Source organism: Zea mays, chromosome 10 (assembly GCF_902167145.1).
Source record: "Zea mays cultivar B73 chromosome 10, Zm-B73-REFERENCE-NAM-5.0, whole genome shotgun sequence".
NCBI lineage: Eukaryota > Viridiplantae > Streptophyta > Magnoliopsida > Poales > Poaceae > Zea > Zea mays.
Genome location: NC_050105.1, coordinates 23,658,373 through 23,671,484, shown reverse-complemented (window position 1 = coordinate 23,671,484; position 13,112 = coordinate 23,658,373). Strand labels below are relative to the sequence as shown.

General features: G+C 43.0%; 1 protein-coding gene across 1 annotated transcript; it reads left to right on the top strand.

Annotated features, from left to right (window-relative positions):
- The first annotated feature begins 1,774 nt into the window (after positions 1–1,774).
- Positions 1,775–12,786, top strand: LOC103640950 (condensin-2 complex subunit D3). Its single transcript, XM_008664389.3, has 8 exons — positions 1,775–3,945; positions 4,760–5,251; positions 5,323–5,414; positions 11,044–11,131; positions 11,204–11,318; positions 11,409–11,544; positions 11,638–11,812; positions 11,927–12,786. The coding sequence occupies exons 1-8, from the start codon at positions 1,852–1,854 to the stop codon at positions 12,542–12,544; spliced, it is 3,810 nt and encodes a 1,269-aa protein (XP_008662611.1). The 5' UTR covers positions 1,775–1,851; the 3' UTR covers positions 12,545–12,786.
- Positions 12,787–13,112: the final 326 nt, after the last annotated feature.

The window sequence follows — 13,112 nt, the reverse complement described above, 5'->3', positions numbered from 1 at the left end:
TCCAAGCGATCTGACAGATTATTGTATAATTGCGCTGTTGGAATTGTGTCTATGGTATGTAGCCTGTTCGGCGCGACTCAAAATATAAACCTTTGGATATACATGCAACAGTCTTCAAGCTGTTATGTAGTAGTTCAGTTGTTTTTGTTCATTATGGCTCACCAAAACAAGATCTAAATTTTATCTGTTATTAAACTTCAGAACATGTGTATACATGGTTGTTTTGGCCAAACATTATCACCAGGATTTTATTATACTTCTTTATACTGCTGAGGTTGTGTATATTGCCCGAATTTCAGATAAAACTTCTTGTAGATAACTGCTCTAATCTTGTGAGGATGCTAATATTTATATTTAACATTGTCATTGTTATTTTTAATTTGATGAAAGTGCGTTCTATTTTTATGTTTGCAAGGTATGTAAACATCTGCTTTTAGTGATATTAACAACAATATAGAATAAACAATTAGTGTTTTTGTATATCAATGCATTTTTATCATATTGATTCCGTAGCAACGCATGAGCATATGTCTAGTTAAGTTTATATGCTCATTGTAGTCTATAGCCCGACAGTTGGGCACTAGGGTGCCTACCGCCCTACCAAATACCAACAAGCGACAGGAGCTTGCCGTTCGGCCAACGAGGCACAAGTTCCTTGTGTGGTATGGATGTAAACGACTAGGAAAAAATCTCCTTCCTTCCACTCCAATTTTTAGTTTTTGTCCCACTCGAATTCGTATTTTCATCAAATGTGAAAACGATACGAAAATGGAGTAGCAAAATGAAAACAGTTTAGGCCATATCCCGACCTTTTCCATTTATCTTGTGTTCATATGAGATTATACCGTATCCAAATACGGTATATCCCGTCATTATGTTGTTAGTCGACCCACTGCCATACTCACATGGTGTATCCCATATTTTTTGTACAAAATTGTATCATGCTAATTATAGGATGACAAGGACATAGAAAGAAGGACCAGGAGCAAGATGATAAAGAGAACAAATATATTGATAGTGGTCCTAATGTCACGAGTGACCATATTGAACTTTGAGGTATAGTTGTAGGGTGTTATTTTTAGTTTGAGTTACTATGTTATACGTGGTTGACTTTTTTGAACTATCATCGTGCTTATTCAATTGTGCATGTCTATTTAATTAATCACACATTTTTATTAACCTGTTACATGTTTTTATAGACACATTATCAATTTATCGTTATGTACTTATGTTACCCATATTAATATATTATTATCCTATATTTATTGTTGATTGATGGTACTATATATGATACAGAAAGTGATTTCGTTTTATCTTTATGATTTTCGATATTTACCGATGCATTTTTGTCCGTATTAGTTTGTTTTTTCATTCCATCATCCCGTGCCCGATACCGTTTCAATTTCAATCCCAAATCAGTTTTCAAATTAAAATGTAAAAATAAAACGAGAAATGGTTTATCTTGACTGACTTCGTTCATTTACAACCATGGTCTCTACTGGTGTCCATCTAGAAAGCGACATAGACTGATTTGTAAAAAAAAAAGGTCCTCGTTCGGTAGGTACATATAACTGCAAAATTTCGAAGTCGGAAAGTGCAATTTCAGTTATTTTTCAATATTAAAAAATAACTTCAAATAATTAGCAGCTGCCTAGATTACTGGGCCGCGCGAACGATGGAGGTAGGGTGGGAGTAGGCCCAACCATTCTCCTCCACCGCAAATTTCCGTCCGAATCCTAATAAATTCCGATTCCACACCGCAAAATTCAAAATTCCCACACTCCTAGTCCTTCCCCCCATCTCCAGTCGAGTGCTCTCTCCAGTCCCCACGCCCGATCTCGCCCCCATCCCATGGACGCCGATGAGATGGACCTCGACTCCCCATCCTCGGCCTCCCCCGCGCCCGCCTCCGGCTCCCTCCCCACCGTCCTCTCTGAGCTCGCCGCCCTCCACCGCCGCGCGTCTTCCTCCTCCGTCACCTCCCCGCCCTTGTCCCTGCCCTCCATCACATTCCTCTCCTCCAGCCCCGCAGCCGTCGCGTCCATCTTCCCTCGCCTCGCCGAGGCCGGCGTCCCCGCATCCTCCTTGCTGCCCCCGCTCGAGGCCTCGCTCTCCGCGCACCCGCTCCCCGCAGCCGTCGCCTACCTCCGCCTCCTCCTCGCCCCGGCCTCCCCGCTTCTCACCCTCTTCTCCCCGCTTCCATTCCTCTCCCTCCTCCTCGTCATCCGCAAGGCCGCCTCCTCCTTCTCCGGAGCCGGCAGCGCCGCCTCCAACCCTAGCTCCGTTTCCGGCGGCGCCGCCAACCCCCGCAAGCGCAAGAACCAGCGCCAAAAGCCAGCAGCGGCTCCGCCGGCGGCGCCGTCGCTGCTCCCGAAGGCGCTCTCCCTGCTGGCGGACGCCGCGGGGAGGCTGCCGCTCGGGGCCCACCCGGACGCGCGGCGGTCGCTCGTCGATACCGCCGCGGAGCTCACGGCGTTTGACGTCCTCACCGCTGTCCTTGGATCCGACTACCACGCCGGGGCGGTGCAGGACGTGATACGAGCGCTGGCCCCTGTGGTGCTCTCGGCCGCGAAATCCGCAGCACGGGTGGCTGCGGTGCAGTTCATTGTGAGGAACTTGGTGCCTTTGGGCGCCGAGGAAGGAGAGGAAGCAGTTAGGAAGGCAGTGGGGTACCTTCCTAGGTACTTGGCCGTAAAGGCACCGGACAAGGCGGAGGCCAGGGCACTGGCGGTGGAAGCGATAGTCGAGGTGGTGCGGGCATTGGAGGCAGATGGAAGGGAGGGATTTGCAGGGTATGTTGTGGCCATGGCAAGGGGCAAGGCAAAGGGACGACTGCTTGCTGTGGATTTGGTCCTTGCCTTGCTGCCAGTGCTGTTACCATTTGAAGGGGATGCCTGTGATATGGAGGAGGGCTCTTGGGGGCTGAAGTGTCTGCGGGTGTTGGTGGAGAAGTGCTCAGATAGTGTGGGAGGGGTTCGAGCTCGGGCATTAATAAATGCAGCCCAGGCGCTTGATATTTTGTCTGAGAGAGGTGTGGAGGTTGACCGGTTGCAGGAGGTGATGAGGATTGGGGACATGAAGCTTGGGGAATTGCTGAGACGACGCTGCACCGATGATAAGGCTGCTGTGAGGAAGGCTGCGCTTGTGCTCATCACAAAGGCGATTGGTTTGATTGGGAGACCCATAGATGACTCTCTTCTTTGTGCAATGGGTGCTGCATGCTCTGATCCATTAGTCAGCATCCGCAAGGCTGCTCTTGCTGCCATCTCAGAGGTGTTTAGGAAATTTCCTGATGAGAAAGTGATGAAAGAGTGGCTTCAATCTGTGCCTCCACTGGTGATTGATAGTGAGACAAGCATCCAGGAGGAATGTGAAAACTTGTTTCTTGAACTGGTGCTTAACAGGATCTGCCAAGCTGCCAATGTGAGCTTAGATGATGATTTCATCACCTTGGAGGAAGTTTTCCCTGAAGGGACACTAGATTTGCTGAAAAGCATCTGTGATGGAGAGGTTGCTCCATGCATAAAGAAGATATGTGCAAGCCTTGGCAAGAAGAGGAAGCTGAAACCACTACTTGCTAGTTCTCTGCAGAACATCATAACACTATCTGAATCCTTGTGGTTGAGACGTTGTAAGCCAATCGAAAATTGGACTGCACCTATTGGGTCCTGGTGGCTTCTTTCCGAGGTCTCATCATTCGCGCCAAAATCAGTTAACTGGAAGTTCCTCTCCCACCACTGGAAACTCCTTGACAATGTTGGCAAAGACGAAAGAGGTAAAGCTTGTTCTCAGGTGGAACCAAACTCTGCGCTCTGGGCAGTTAATCGTGTATCACTCTTGCAAACCATTTCAAATGTCTCCATGGAGCTGCCAGTGGAACCTGCTGCAGAATTGGCACACAGCTTGCTCACAAGGATCGAGGATTTTGATATGAACCTTAGTGAGGTAATCAGTTTGTTGATCCAAAACATTGAGTAGTACACTAATTTGTTTTTGCTACAGTTAAATTCTGAGTTAGCTTGGCATCATGTTTTAATCTGCCAATTTAAAACAAAATTAATTCTAATACACTTTATACAGTGTGCCCTAATCCTATTGCCCAATCTGCCGAAACCTGGCAATATGTACTGTTCTGAAGTTATTTTTTTGGATAAATTATAATTTACCATACCAAGTAAATCTATGCCAGCATTTCAAAACTATAAAATGAAAACTTTAGGTTCACTGTACTTGCCTGTATTATAACAATCAGCAATATTTTCTGGAAGGGAGGTCCAGTAGCTTAGGGCATGTTTCCAGCTTGCTAATATTTAGCAACTAAGAATTAAGAAGAGTGGATCCAAACAGGCAAACCCTAAAAGGTGTGATAGCTACTAACTAGTAAAAGCTAGTAAGGCTTTGGTTGCTAGCAAGTGCTAAGAAGTAGCATGTTAAAATTAGCACATCCAAACAAGGCCAGCTGAAACCTCACTGTAATCACAATATATTGTTTTAAGGCCTGCTTGTTACCTGTTTGGAATTTAATTACAAGAATATAAAAATATCAGAAACTTTTCTGTTTAGATCATTGGCTTCTTCCCCTCCCCATAGGCCATAGTTCTGCAATAATGTTCATCATGCATTCATCTTATGTTGTTTTTCCTTTATATAGTCTTCTGTGTGTTGTTGGTTTAGCTATCTACAATTTTTCCAAAATTGCTCTTAACAGAAGTAATTCATGTCCATATCTTGAGCATAATTTTCATGCATGCATGAACAGGTTGATGCACATGTAAAATCACTGAAAACTTTGTGTAAAAGGAAAGCAAAAACAGCTAAGGAAGGTGATGCACTGATCCTGAAGTGGGCGCAGCAACTTATCCGTAGTGCTTTTGACATCCTTGACCAGTACATAAAAGAGGCATCAGAATCAGCCAGGGGTCACAGTTTCATTACTCCTATGACTGGTAAATGCAAGGGAATGAAACAGACATCTGCATCGAAGTCAACATCACAAGCAGTTGTTGCTGTGTTCACTGTTGGATCACTGATCCTAGCTTGCCCTATTGCCAATGTGAAGGACATCACCCCTTTGCTACACACAATCGTAACTTCTGGAAATTCTGAGCCAAGGCCAAAAAACCTTGTTGGCGGGACCATTTCTTTCAAAGAGTTAGCTCCATCATTATATATACAATCCTGGGATACATTAGCAAAAATATGCCTTGTAGATGAAAAAGTGGCCAAACGGTATATTCCAATTTTTGTTCAGGTATGTACACTGCACAGGTCTCAACGATTACTCTTAAGAGATATACAGTCAATGTTGCTTCTATGAACCAGGAGCTTGAGAGGAGTGATATGGCTACCCTTCGTAATAATATCATGATTGCGATGGCAGACTTCTATGTCCGTTATACTGCATTGGTTGACTGGTGAGCTTATATTTCTTCATTCATTTACACATTGATATTAATGTCACTATCCTTCCAGAATTTGTCACTGATTCTTGCAAGCAGATATGTATGTTCCTATATATCAGAATGTGTTTTTCATATTCCTTCTCCCTCAAGAAAAATGGATTTTGCTTATACAGTCACAACAACAACAGTAACAACAATAGAAGCTTTTAGTCTAAAACAAGTTGTGTTAGGCTAGAGTTGAAACTCAACGGAAACCATAAGTCAAGGTTCAGGCACATAAACAACTGTTCTTCATGCATTCCTATTAAAGGCTAAATCTTTGGTTATATTCTATCCTTTTAAGTCTTCTTTTACTGCTTCTTTCCATGTCAACTTTTGTCTTCCTTTGTCTCTATTTCTACTGCTATAGCTCCTTATAATCCCATTACACACTGGTGCCTCTGGAGGTCTCTGTTGGATATGTCTAAATCATCTCAATTGATGTTAGACAAGCTTTCTTCAATTGGTGCTACTCCTAGCCTATCACATATATTATGGTTCTAAACTTGATCCCTTTTTCCTATCACGTATATCATCGTTCTAAAAAAACTTGGCCGGAAAGGGAAATACCGCCCTCTCGGTATTATATTAAGAAGAGATCGAAATATGGTCCCGACCGAGAAAATCCCCGAACCCTAGCCCCCCATCACTAGTGGGTCGTCATTGCGTCTGCAACGGGGCAGCCGGAGGGTGACGTGTAGGACGTAATTCGGGAGCGGGCGAGACACAACGAGGGATTTTTTTAACCAAGCCTAAAATTCGCCCCCGAGGGGGATCGAACCCGATCTAGAGGTGCTACTCGAAAGCCTTAACCATTACACTATAGGCCCTTTTGCTATCATCGTTCTAGACTTAATCCCTTTTTGTATGGTCACAAATTCAATGCAACATACATATTTCCGTAACACGCATCTAGAAATGTCGTCTTTTTATCGGTTAACATTATACCATACAACATAGCAGGTCAAATCATCATTCTATAAAACTTGTGTGTTTGATGGGAAAATACCCTGTGTTCAGTTGTCCAACGGGTAGGGCTGGAAACGAGCCGAGCTCGGCTCGGTGCGGCTCGCGAGCGACACTTTAGTAAATATTACTGTATTATATATTAAATTAATAGTATTTAAATATTGAATATAGAATTATTATTCAATATTATGAGTAAAAAATTTGAATGGCATAAACTAATGATCCATTGTTATTCTGCAGATGGATTAATTTAGCACAATTGGCATAGTTCGCGAGCCGGCTCGGCTCATTTCACCGAAGAGTCCAAAAAACAGGCTCGTCTTGCTCGAGGCTCGCGAGCCTCGAGCTTATGTTCCAGCCCTACCAACAGGCTATGGCATATGAGTGTGCTATTGGTGTGCATTAGGAGCCTCGGCTCTTTAGGGCCTCCTTAGGCACCATTTGTCTGTTGGAGTCTAGGTTGTGTTTTAAGACCTGTAGTTGATAAGTAGGTGGTTTGACTGGGTAGGGTGGGTGGTCCTAAGCATTATGCAGTAGTGTCGAAGTCACATCTCATATATTCGGTTTTATTTCTACTAAGTTTAAAACCTTTGGATTGTAGAGTCTCCTGCCACAACTCTAATTTCCTATTTACTCATACCCGACTTTCATCAACTAGTACTATGTTGTTCACAAAGGCATACACCAGGGATATCCTTTTGTATGTTCCTTGTGACCTTATCCATCACCAATGCAAACAGGGGTAAGGGCTCAAAGGTTGATGTAGTCCTATTCTAATTGGGAAGTCGTCCGTGTATTCGCCACTTGTTTGAACACTAGTCGCAAATGTTAAAGTGGACGCACTAACCAGTTCAACCCAAAAGCTTAAGCTGATGGGAGAAGGTAGTTAATCCATTTATACACTTCAACACCCCCACTCACGTGCAACCAGAGAAAGGCGCAAACGTGGAAATAAATGGGTGGAGGCACAAATAAAGCCTCTGCCAGGATTCGAACTGGAAACCTCTAGCTTTGATACCATGTTATAGAGTGGACACACTAACCAGTTCAACCCAAAAGCTTAAGCTGATGGGAGAAGGTAGTCAATCCATTTATACACTTCAACAACAACATTGTTGTATATGTCCTTAATGAGTTGCACTTCTTTGGAACTTATCTTTGTACAAAGCCCACTATATAACATTTCTTGTTATTTTGTCATAAGCCATCCCCAAGTCAATGAAAACCATGTGTCTTATTAAAAAAGGCTTCCATAGTTGACCTTTCGTGCATGAAACGATGCTCGATGACTCTCTTCCATAGCTTCATAGTATGCTCATCAGCTTAATTCCTCGATAATTAATAGACTTTGAATATCTGCCTTATTGTTGTAGATCAGTACCACTATACTTCTCCGCTAGTTAGGTATCTTTTTTGATTGGAAGGTATAGTTGAACAACTTGGTTAGCTATACTATAGCTATGTCCTCGAGACATCTCCATTCCTCAATTAAGATACCATCAGGGCCTATCGCCTTACCTCTTTCATCTTTTTCATTTCCTCTCTAAAAAAACTCGACCTATGGAGGGTAAGATAGCTCCCGAGCATTGTATCAAGAAGACATTCTCACATAGGTCGAGAAAACCCTTACCCCACCCATACATAGCGACACCTTAGCACATGTGAGAATGATCACGACCGGGTCTGGGCCTTAGACCTGTGCTTTGGCGGACAGACGAGGGGTTTTTTAACCACTGAAATTCGCTTTCGCTTTGTCGAACTCCGGACCCGATGAGTGCTACTCAGACCACCTAACCAACTCAGCTAGAGGCCCTTTCGCTTTCAATGTCTCTCTAACCTCAAATTCTTGGATCCTATGCACAAAACATCTATTGGTGTCATCAAAAGAATCATCCAACTAGAAGATTGTGTCCCCATTCTCTCCATTGAACAATTTGTCAAAATACTCTCGCCATCTATGTTTGATCTTATCCTCCTTCACAAAGAGGTGCTTCCTTTCATCCTTAATACACTTAACTTGGTTGAAGTCTCTTGTCTTCCTCTCACGGACCATAGCTATCATATATATGACCTTCTCTCCTTCCTTCACACTCAAACATTGGTAAAGATCCTCATATGTCCTATCCTTTGCCACACTTACATCTCACTTTATGGTCTTCTTTGCTAACTTGTACTTATCTATATTGTCCACACTCTTGCCATGATACAAACATATATAGCATTCTTTCCTCTCCTTAATAGCCCTTTGGACTTCCTTGTGCCACCACCAAGTTTCTTTAGCTTTGCCTCTACTCCCTTTGGTTGCTCCACAGACCTCTGAGGCCACCTTCAGAATGCAGGTTGTCATCTTCCTCCACATGTTGTTTACGCCATCTTCTTCCTTCCAAATGCACTCTTTGATGGACCTTTCCTTGAAGACTATTGATGTTTTTCCTTTCAATTTCCACCACTTTATTCTCAAAATCTTGGCTTATTTATTCTTATGGGCACATATATGAAAACGAACGATTGCCGCCACAAGTTTATGTTGAAAGGCAACACACTCCTTGGGTATTACCTTGCAATCCAAGCATACTTGTTTATCCTCTCTTCTTGTGAGGAGAAAGTCAAACTAACTAGAGTGTTTGCCACTAGTATAAGTCATTATGATGGAATTCTCTCTTCCTAAAGAAAGTTTGGCTATTAACAGGTCAAAAAACTATTACAAAGTGCATGACTTTCTCTCCCTCCTAATTCCTACTACAATACTCGAAACCTACATGAATCGCCTCGAAACCTGTACTTGTACGTATATGACTATTGAGATCTCTTGTGAAAAACTTCTCACTAATAGGTATAGCTCTAACCATGCCATCTAAGTCTTCCAGCCTCTTAGCACTCTCATCTTGGCCTATTGGGTGGGGCATACACCCTAATTACGTTCAAGCCTTTGCCTAGCAAAGACTTTGGAAATCTTGTGCTCCTCAGAAATGCAAATACTTCCTTTGGCTAGCAATGAGAAACAATTGTTGGACTGCCGATAATCTAGAGAAGAGGGGATTGCAACACCCAAACAATTGCCCTTTATGTGATCAGGAAAGGGAAACAATACATCACATCCTCACTACCCGTGTTTTTGCCCGACAATTCTAGTTTACTATTTTTGACTCTACCGAGATGAGTCATCTTGCACCTAGGGTTGATGAGCGTTCGTTTGAGGACTGGTGGAGGAAGGCCAACAAAGGTACAAGGATAAGAGAAAAAGGATTAACTGCGTCATCATTTTGGGGGCTTGGTGCCTTTGGGTGCAGGAGTAGTCTTTGATGGGGATCGGCCTTCCATTCAGTGGATGCAGCAACATTTTAGCAACGAGTTCTATTGTTGGCTTCTGGCGGGCGCCAGGTCTTTGGGTCAGCTTGGTCTCCCTAGCTCTTTGAGTTAATCGGATCTAATCCGTGTACTCCTCTGTTTCCTTTTTTCTTTTTCTTTTGTTTATTTTCATGTTTTAGCTTGGATGTAAGTCTTGTTGGCTGTTGTTCTACCTCTAATATAAAGATGCGTAGCTCTCCTGCGCGTTCAAGAAAAAAGTTTTCTTACCCTTCGCACTTATCGATGATGTGAAGACCCTTACATATTTTTCACTACACTCGGTCACTGATGTAGCACACCACTAAGGAGCAGCGATCCAATCCTTTCTCACTTGAGATTGTGTCAAGATCACGACACAACACATCATCGAGAAAGTGTTGACCCGGCCTTTGCTCATTTAATATCATACTCGGGTTATGATATGGCACATCGCTAAAAAGGCTACGACGCTACGCTCCAACAGAATTCTTTCGGGTTTTCTCTCCATTAGGACTTTTGTCACTCTACAAAATCTGTAACTTCAACTTTTTCCACCTTGGAATGTTAGGACAATCGGCTTATTCCAACAACTCTTTGATGAATGAAATTTGATTCTCAGTGTTCCTTTTTTGTGTACCTGTCCATTTTCTAAGCTAAAGGACCCAATAATGATCATATATATTAATACTAGGTATATGCCCGTGCGTTGCCTGCAAATATAATTATTGTTTATTTCTAAACATTAAGGTGGGGAGGGTGAAGTCGTGGTAGCACCAGGTGTCCACATTAGGTTCTTAATAGATTATAGTATAGATATAGATATTAAACCATTTAACTATGATTATGTATGTTTCCCCAAAATAAAGTTGAAAAATTATCTCATTTTTAAAGATTCTACTATTCTGGCCACGTGCTTCAATTCTTGTCGCATATTGGAGAAGAAGATATTAGTCTGTTACTATGTTGGTGGTTAGGCCAGTCTCAATAGGAGTTTCATGGCTTTGTTTCCAAGACTCGCAGGTGTTAAAATCAGTGTAAACAAATTTTATCCTCATGAAACTTATTTCATCCCATGAAATTTTTATCACCTCTTTATTTATACTATGCCATGTCAGCTTATTTAATGCCATGAAATTTTCGTTGAGACTGGCCTTAAGGTTAATGATGTAAAATAGAATTTTTTGAAGACAATTTTATCAGTTATGTTTCACAGATTTATGAAGATGTTTCGTATATTTATTTTTCCAATCGGTTGAAGTCTTATTTGTGCATGTGTTTAACTGACTCCTTTATGATGCTTCTACAGTTATATGCCAAAAATAACAAAATCACTACGTGATCCCTGTGAAGTAGTACGGAGACAAACATTTATCCTACTCTCTAAGTTATTGCAGGTGCTAATCACTTCTGTAATGCTTTGTTCTGAATATTGGGTCATGGTTACTGAGGCTGTTATTTTTGTCCAGAGGGACTATGTAAAGTGGAGAGGGGTTCTCTTCCTTCGATTTCTGCCATCTTTAGTTGATGAGTCTGAGAAGATTAGGCATTTGGCGGACTACCTCTTCGGGAACATCTTAAAAGGTATTTATTTTTGTACTAAACTTTTTCTTGTTTTAAGCAACTGACTAACATGTCCCAAGTCACTGATTAACATCTGCTTAAATTTTGCAGCTAAAGCGCCACTTCTTGCATACAATAGTTTCATTGAAGCTATATATGTTCTAAACGATTGCACTGGACATGGTGTATATAGCGACTCTCAGTCTCAGGGAAGTTTAGACAGAAGACCTGCCCTTTTTGCAATTCGGTAAAACAACTCAAACTGTTCTTCTTAGTCCTTGCAAGAGAGATGCTTCATTCCTAGCTTAATTTTTTTTATCACGCTCATTCTTTTTTGCAGTGGCACTGATGAAAGCACGAGGTCAAAGAGAATGCACATTTATGTCTCTTTGCTGAAACAAATGGCACCAGAGCATCTTTTAGCCACGTCGGCCAAGTTATGTGCTGAGATCTTGGCAGCTGTTTGCGATGGCTTGCTCAGTGTTGATGATGCTGGTGGAAGGGCTGTACTTCAGGTGGGAATCAATATGTTCAGAACTCAGATGGTTTCCTGCAAATATGTACCGAGAAAAATATTTTGTATAATGCTGTTTTTCTGTAGTTGTGATGATTTAGTTTTTTGTGAACAGGATGCTCTGCAGATACTGGCTTGCAAGGAGATGCGCATCCACCCCAACATCTTATCAGAGAATTCCGAGATGGACGAGGAAGGCGGTGAGGGCGGAGGAACAGCCAGCGCGCTCCTGGCGGCCAAAGGGAGGGCGGTGACCCAGGTCGCTAAGAAGAACCTGATCCAGATCGCCGTCCCGATCTTCATCGAGCTGAAGCGGCTGCTGGAGAGCAAGAACAGCCCGCTGATCGGGTGCCTGATGGAGTGCCTGCGCGCGCTGCTCAAGGACTACAAGAACGAGATGGAGGAGATCCTGGTGGCGGACAAGCAGCTCCAGCGTGAGCTCCTCTACGACATGCACAAGTACGAGGCAGGCAAGGGGAAGGGCAAGGCTGCGGCGCAGGCCGAGGCCGAGGCCGGGGCCGGGGCCGGTCTTAGCGGCATCGGCAGGTCCCCGGCTGTCAGGTCGGTGCTGAAGGAGGTGAACCGGAAGACGACGCCGACGCAACCGCTGCACTCGATGAGTGTGCCCAAGGTGAAGTCCATTCTGGGGAGCGCCGGGCCGGGCTCTGGTCGCCCCGATGTCCTCCAGTCGGTCAGGCGGCTTCAGCCGTTTGAATCGGACGATGAGAGTTAGCCTGCCCCCACTTCGATGGCAGTTTATTTCGGCTGTTGCACTTGGGCACGTCTGCTCTAGAGGTCTGGTCTGGTCCGGTAAGCTCATTCTCTCAATGAGGTTTTCGCCGATTTGCAGTGTATATAATTACATATTCTGTAAACGAACAACGAGAAGAACTACTCTTCTATGTCCTCAGATATAATGGGTCCAGAGTTTCAGATTTGTACCAAGGTACAATATATTCTAGATCCTTACTCTTCTCTCTTGTGTTTTTAACAAAAATACTCTCTTGACTTTTTTTTGTCATGTTTGACCGGCTCGTCCTATTCATTTTTTCGAAAAAATAAAAAATTCAAAGCTACATTTAAAATATATTATATACTAAACAATATTACCGTAATAATTAACAATAATTATGATTTTTTAAATAAGACGAGTCACTTAGAGTAAGAAAGTCAAACGAATTATCAGGTTTCTTAAAGACCAGGTAGAATCTTATATTGGATCTTTTTTTCATAGAGCCATAGAAGTGTCAACGAGGAATTTCTCGGGATGGCTCGCCATCTTGTTCCTGCGAGGAGAAAAT

Excerpts from the sequence above, each read along its gene's own strand:
- LOC103640950 (XM_008664389.3), top strand. The coding sequence starts at position 1,852 with ATGGACGCCGATGAGATGGACCTCGACTCCCCATCCTCGGCCTCCCCC. Across the intron at positions 3,946-4,759 it reads TTGATATGAACCTTAGTGAG|GTTGATGCACATGTAAAATC; the intron begins GTAATCAGTTTG and ends ATGCATGAACAG. Across the intron at positions 11,132-11,203 it reads TACTCTCTAAGTTATTGCAG|AGGGACTATGTAAAGTGGAG; the intron begins GTGCTAATCACT and ends ATTTTTGTCCAG.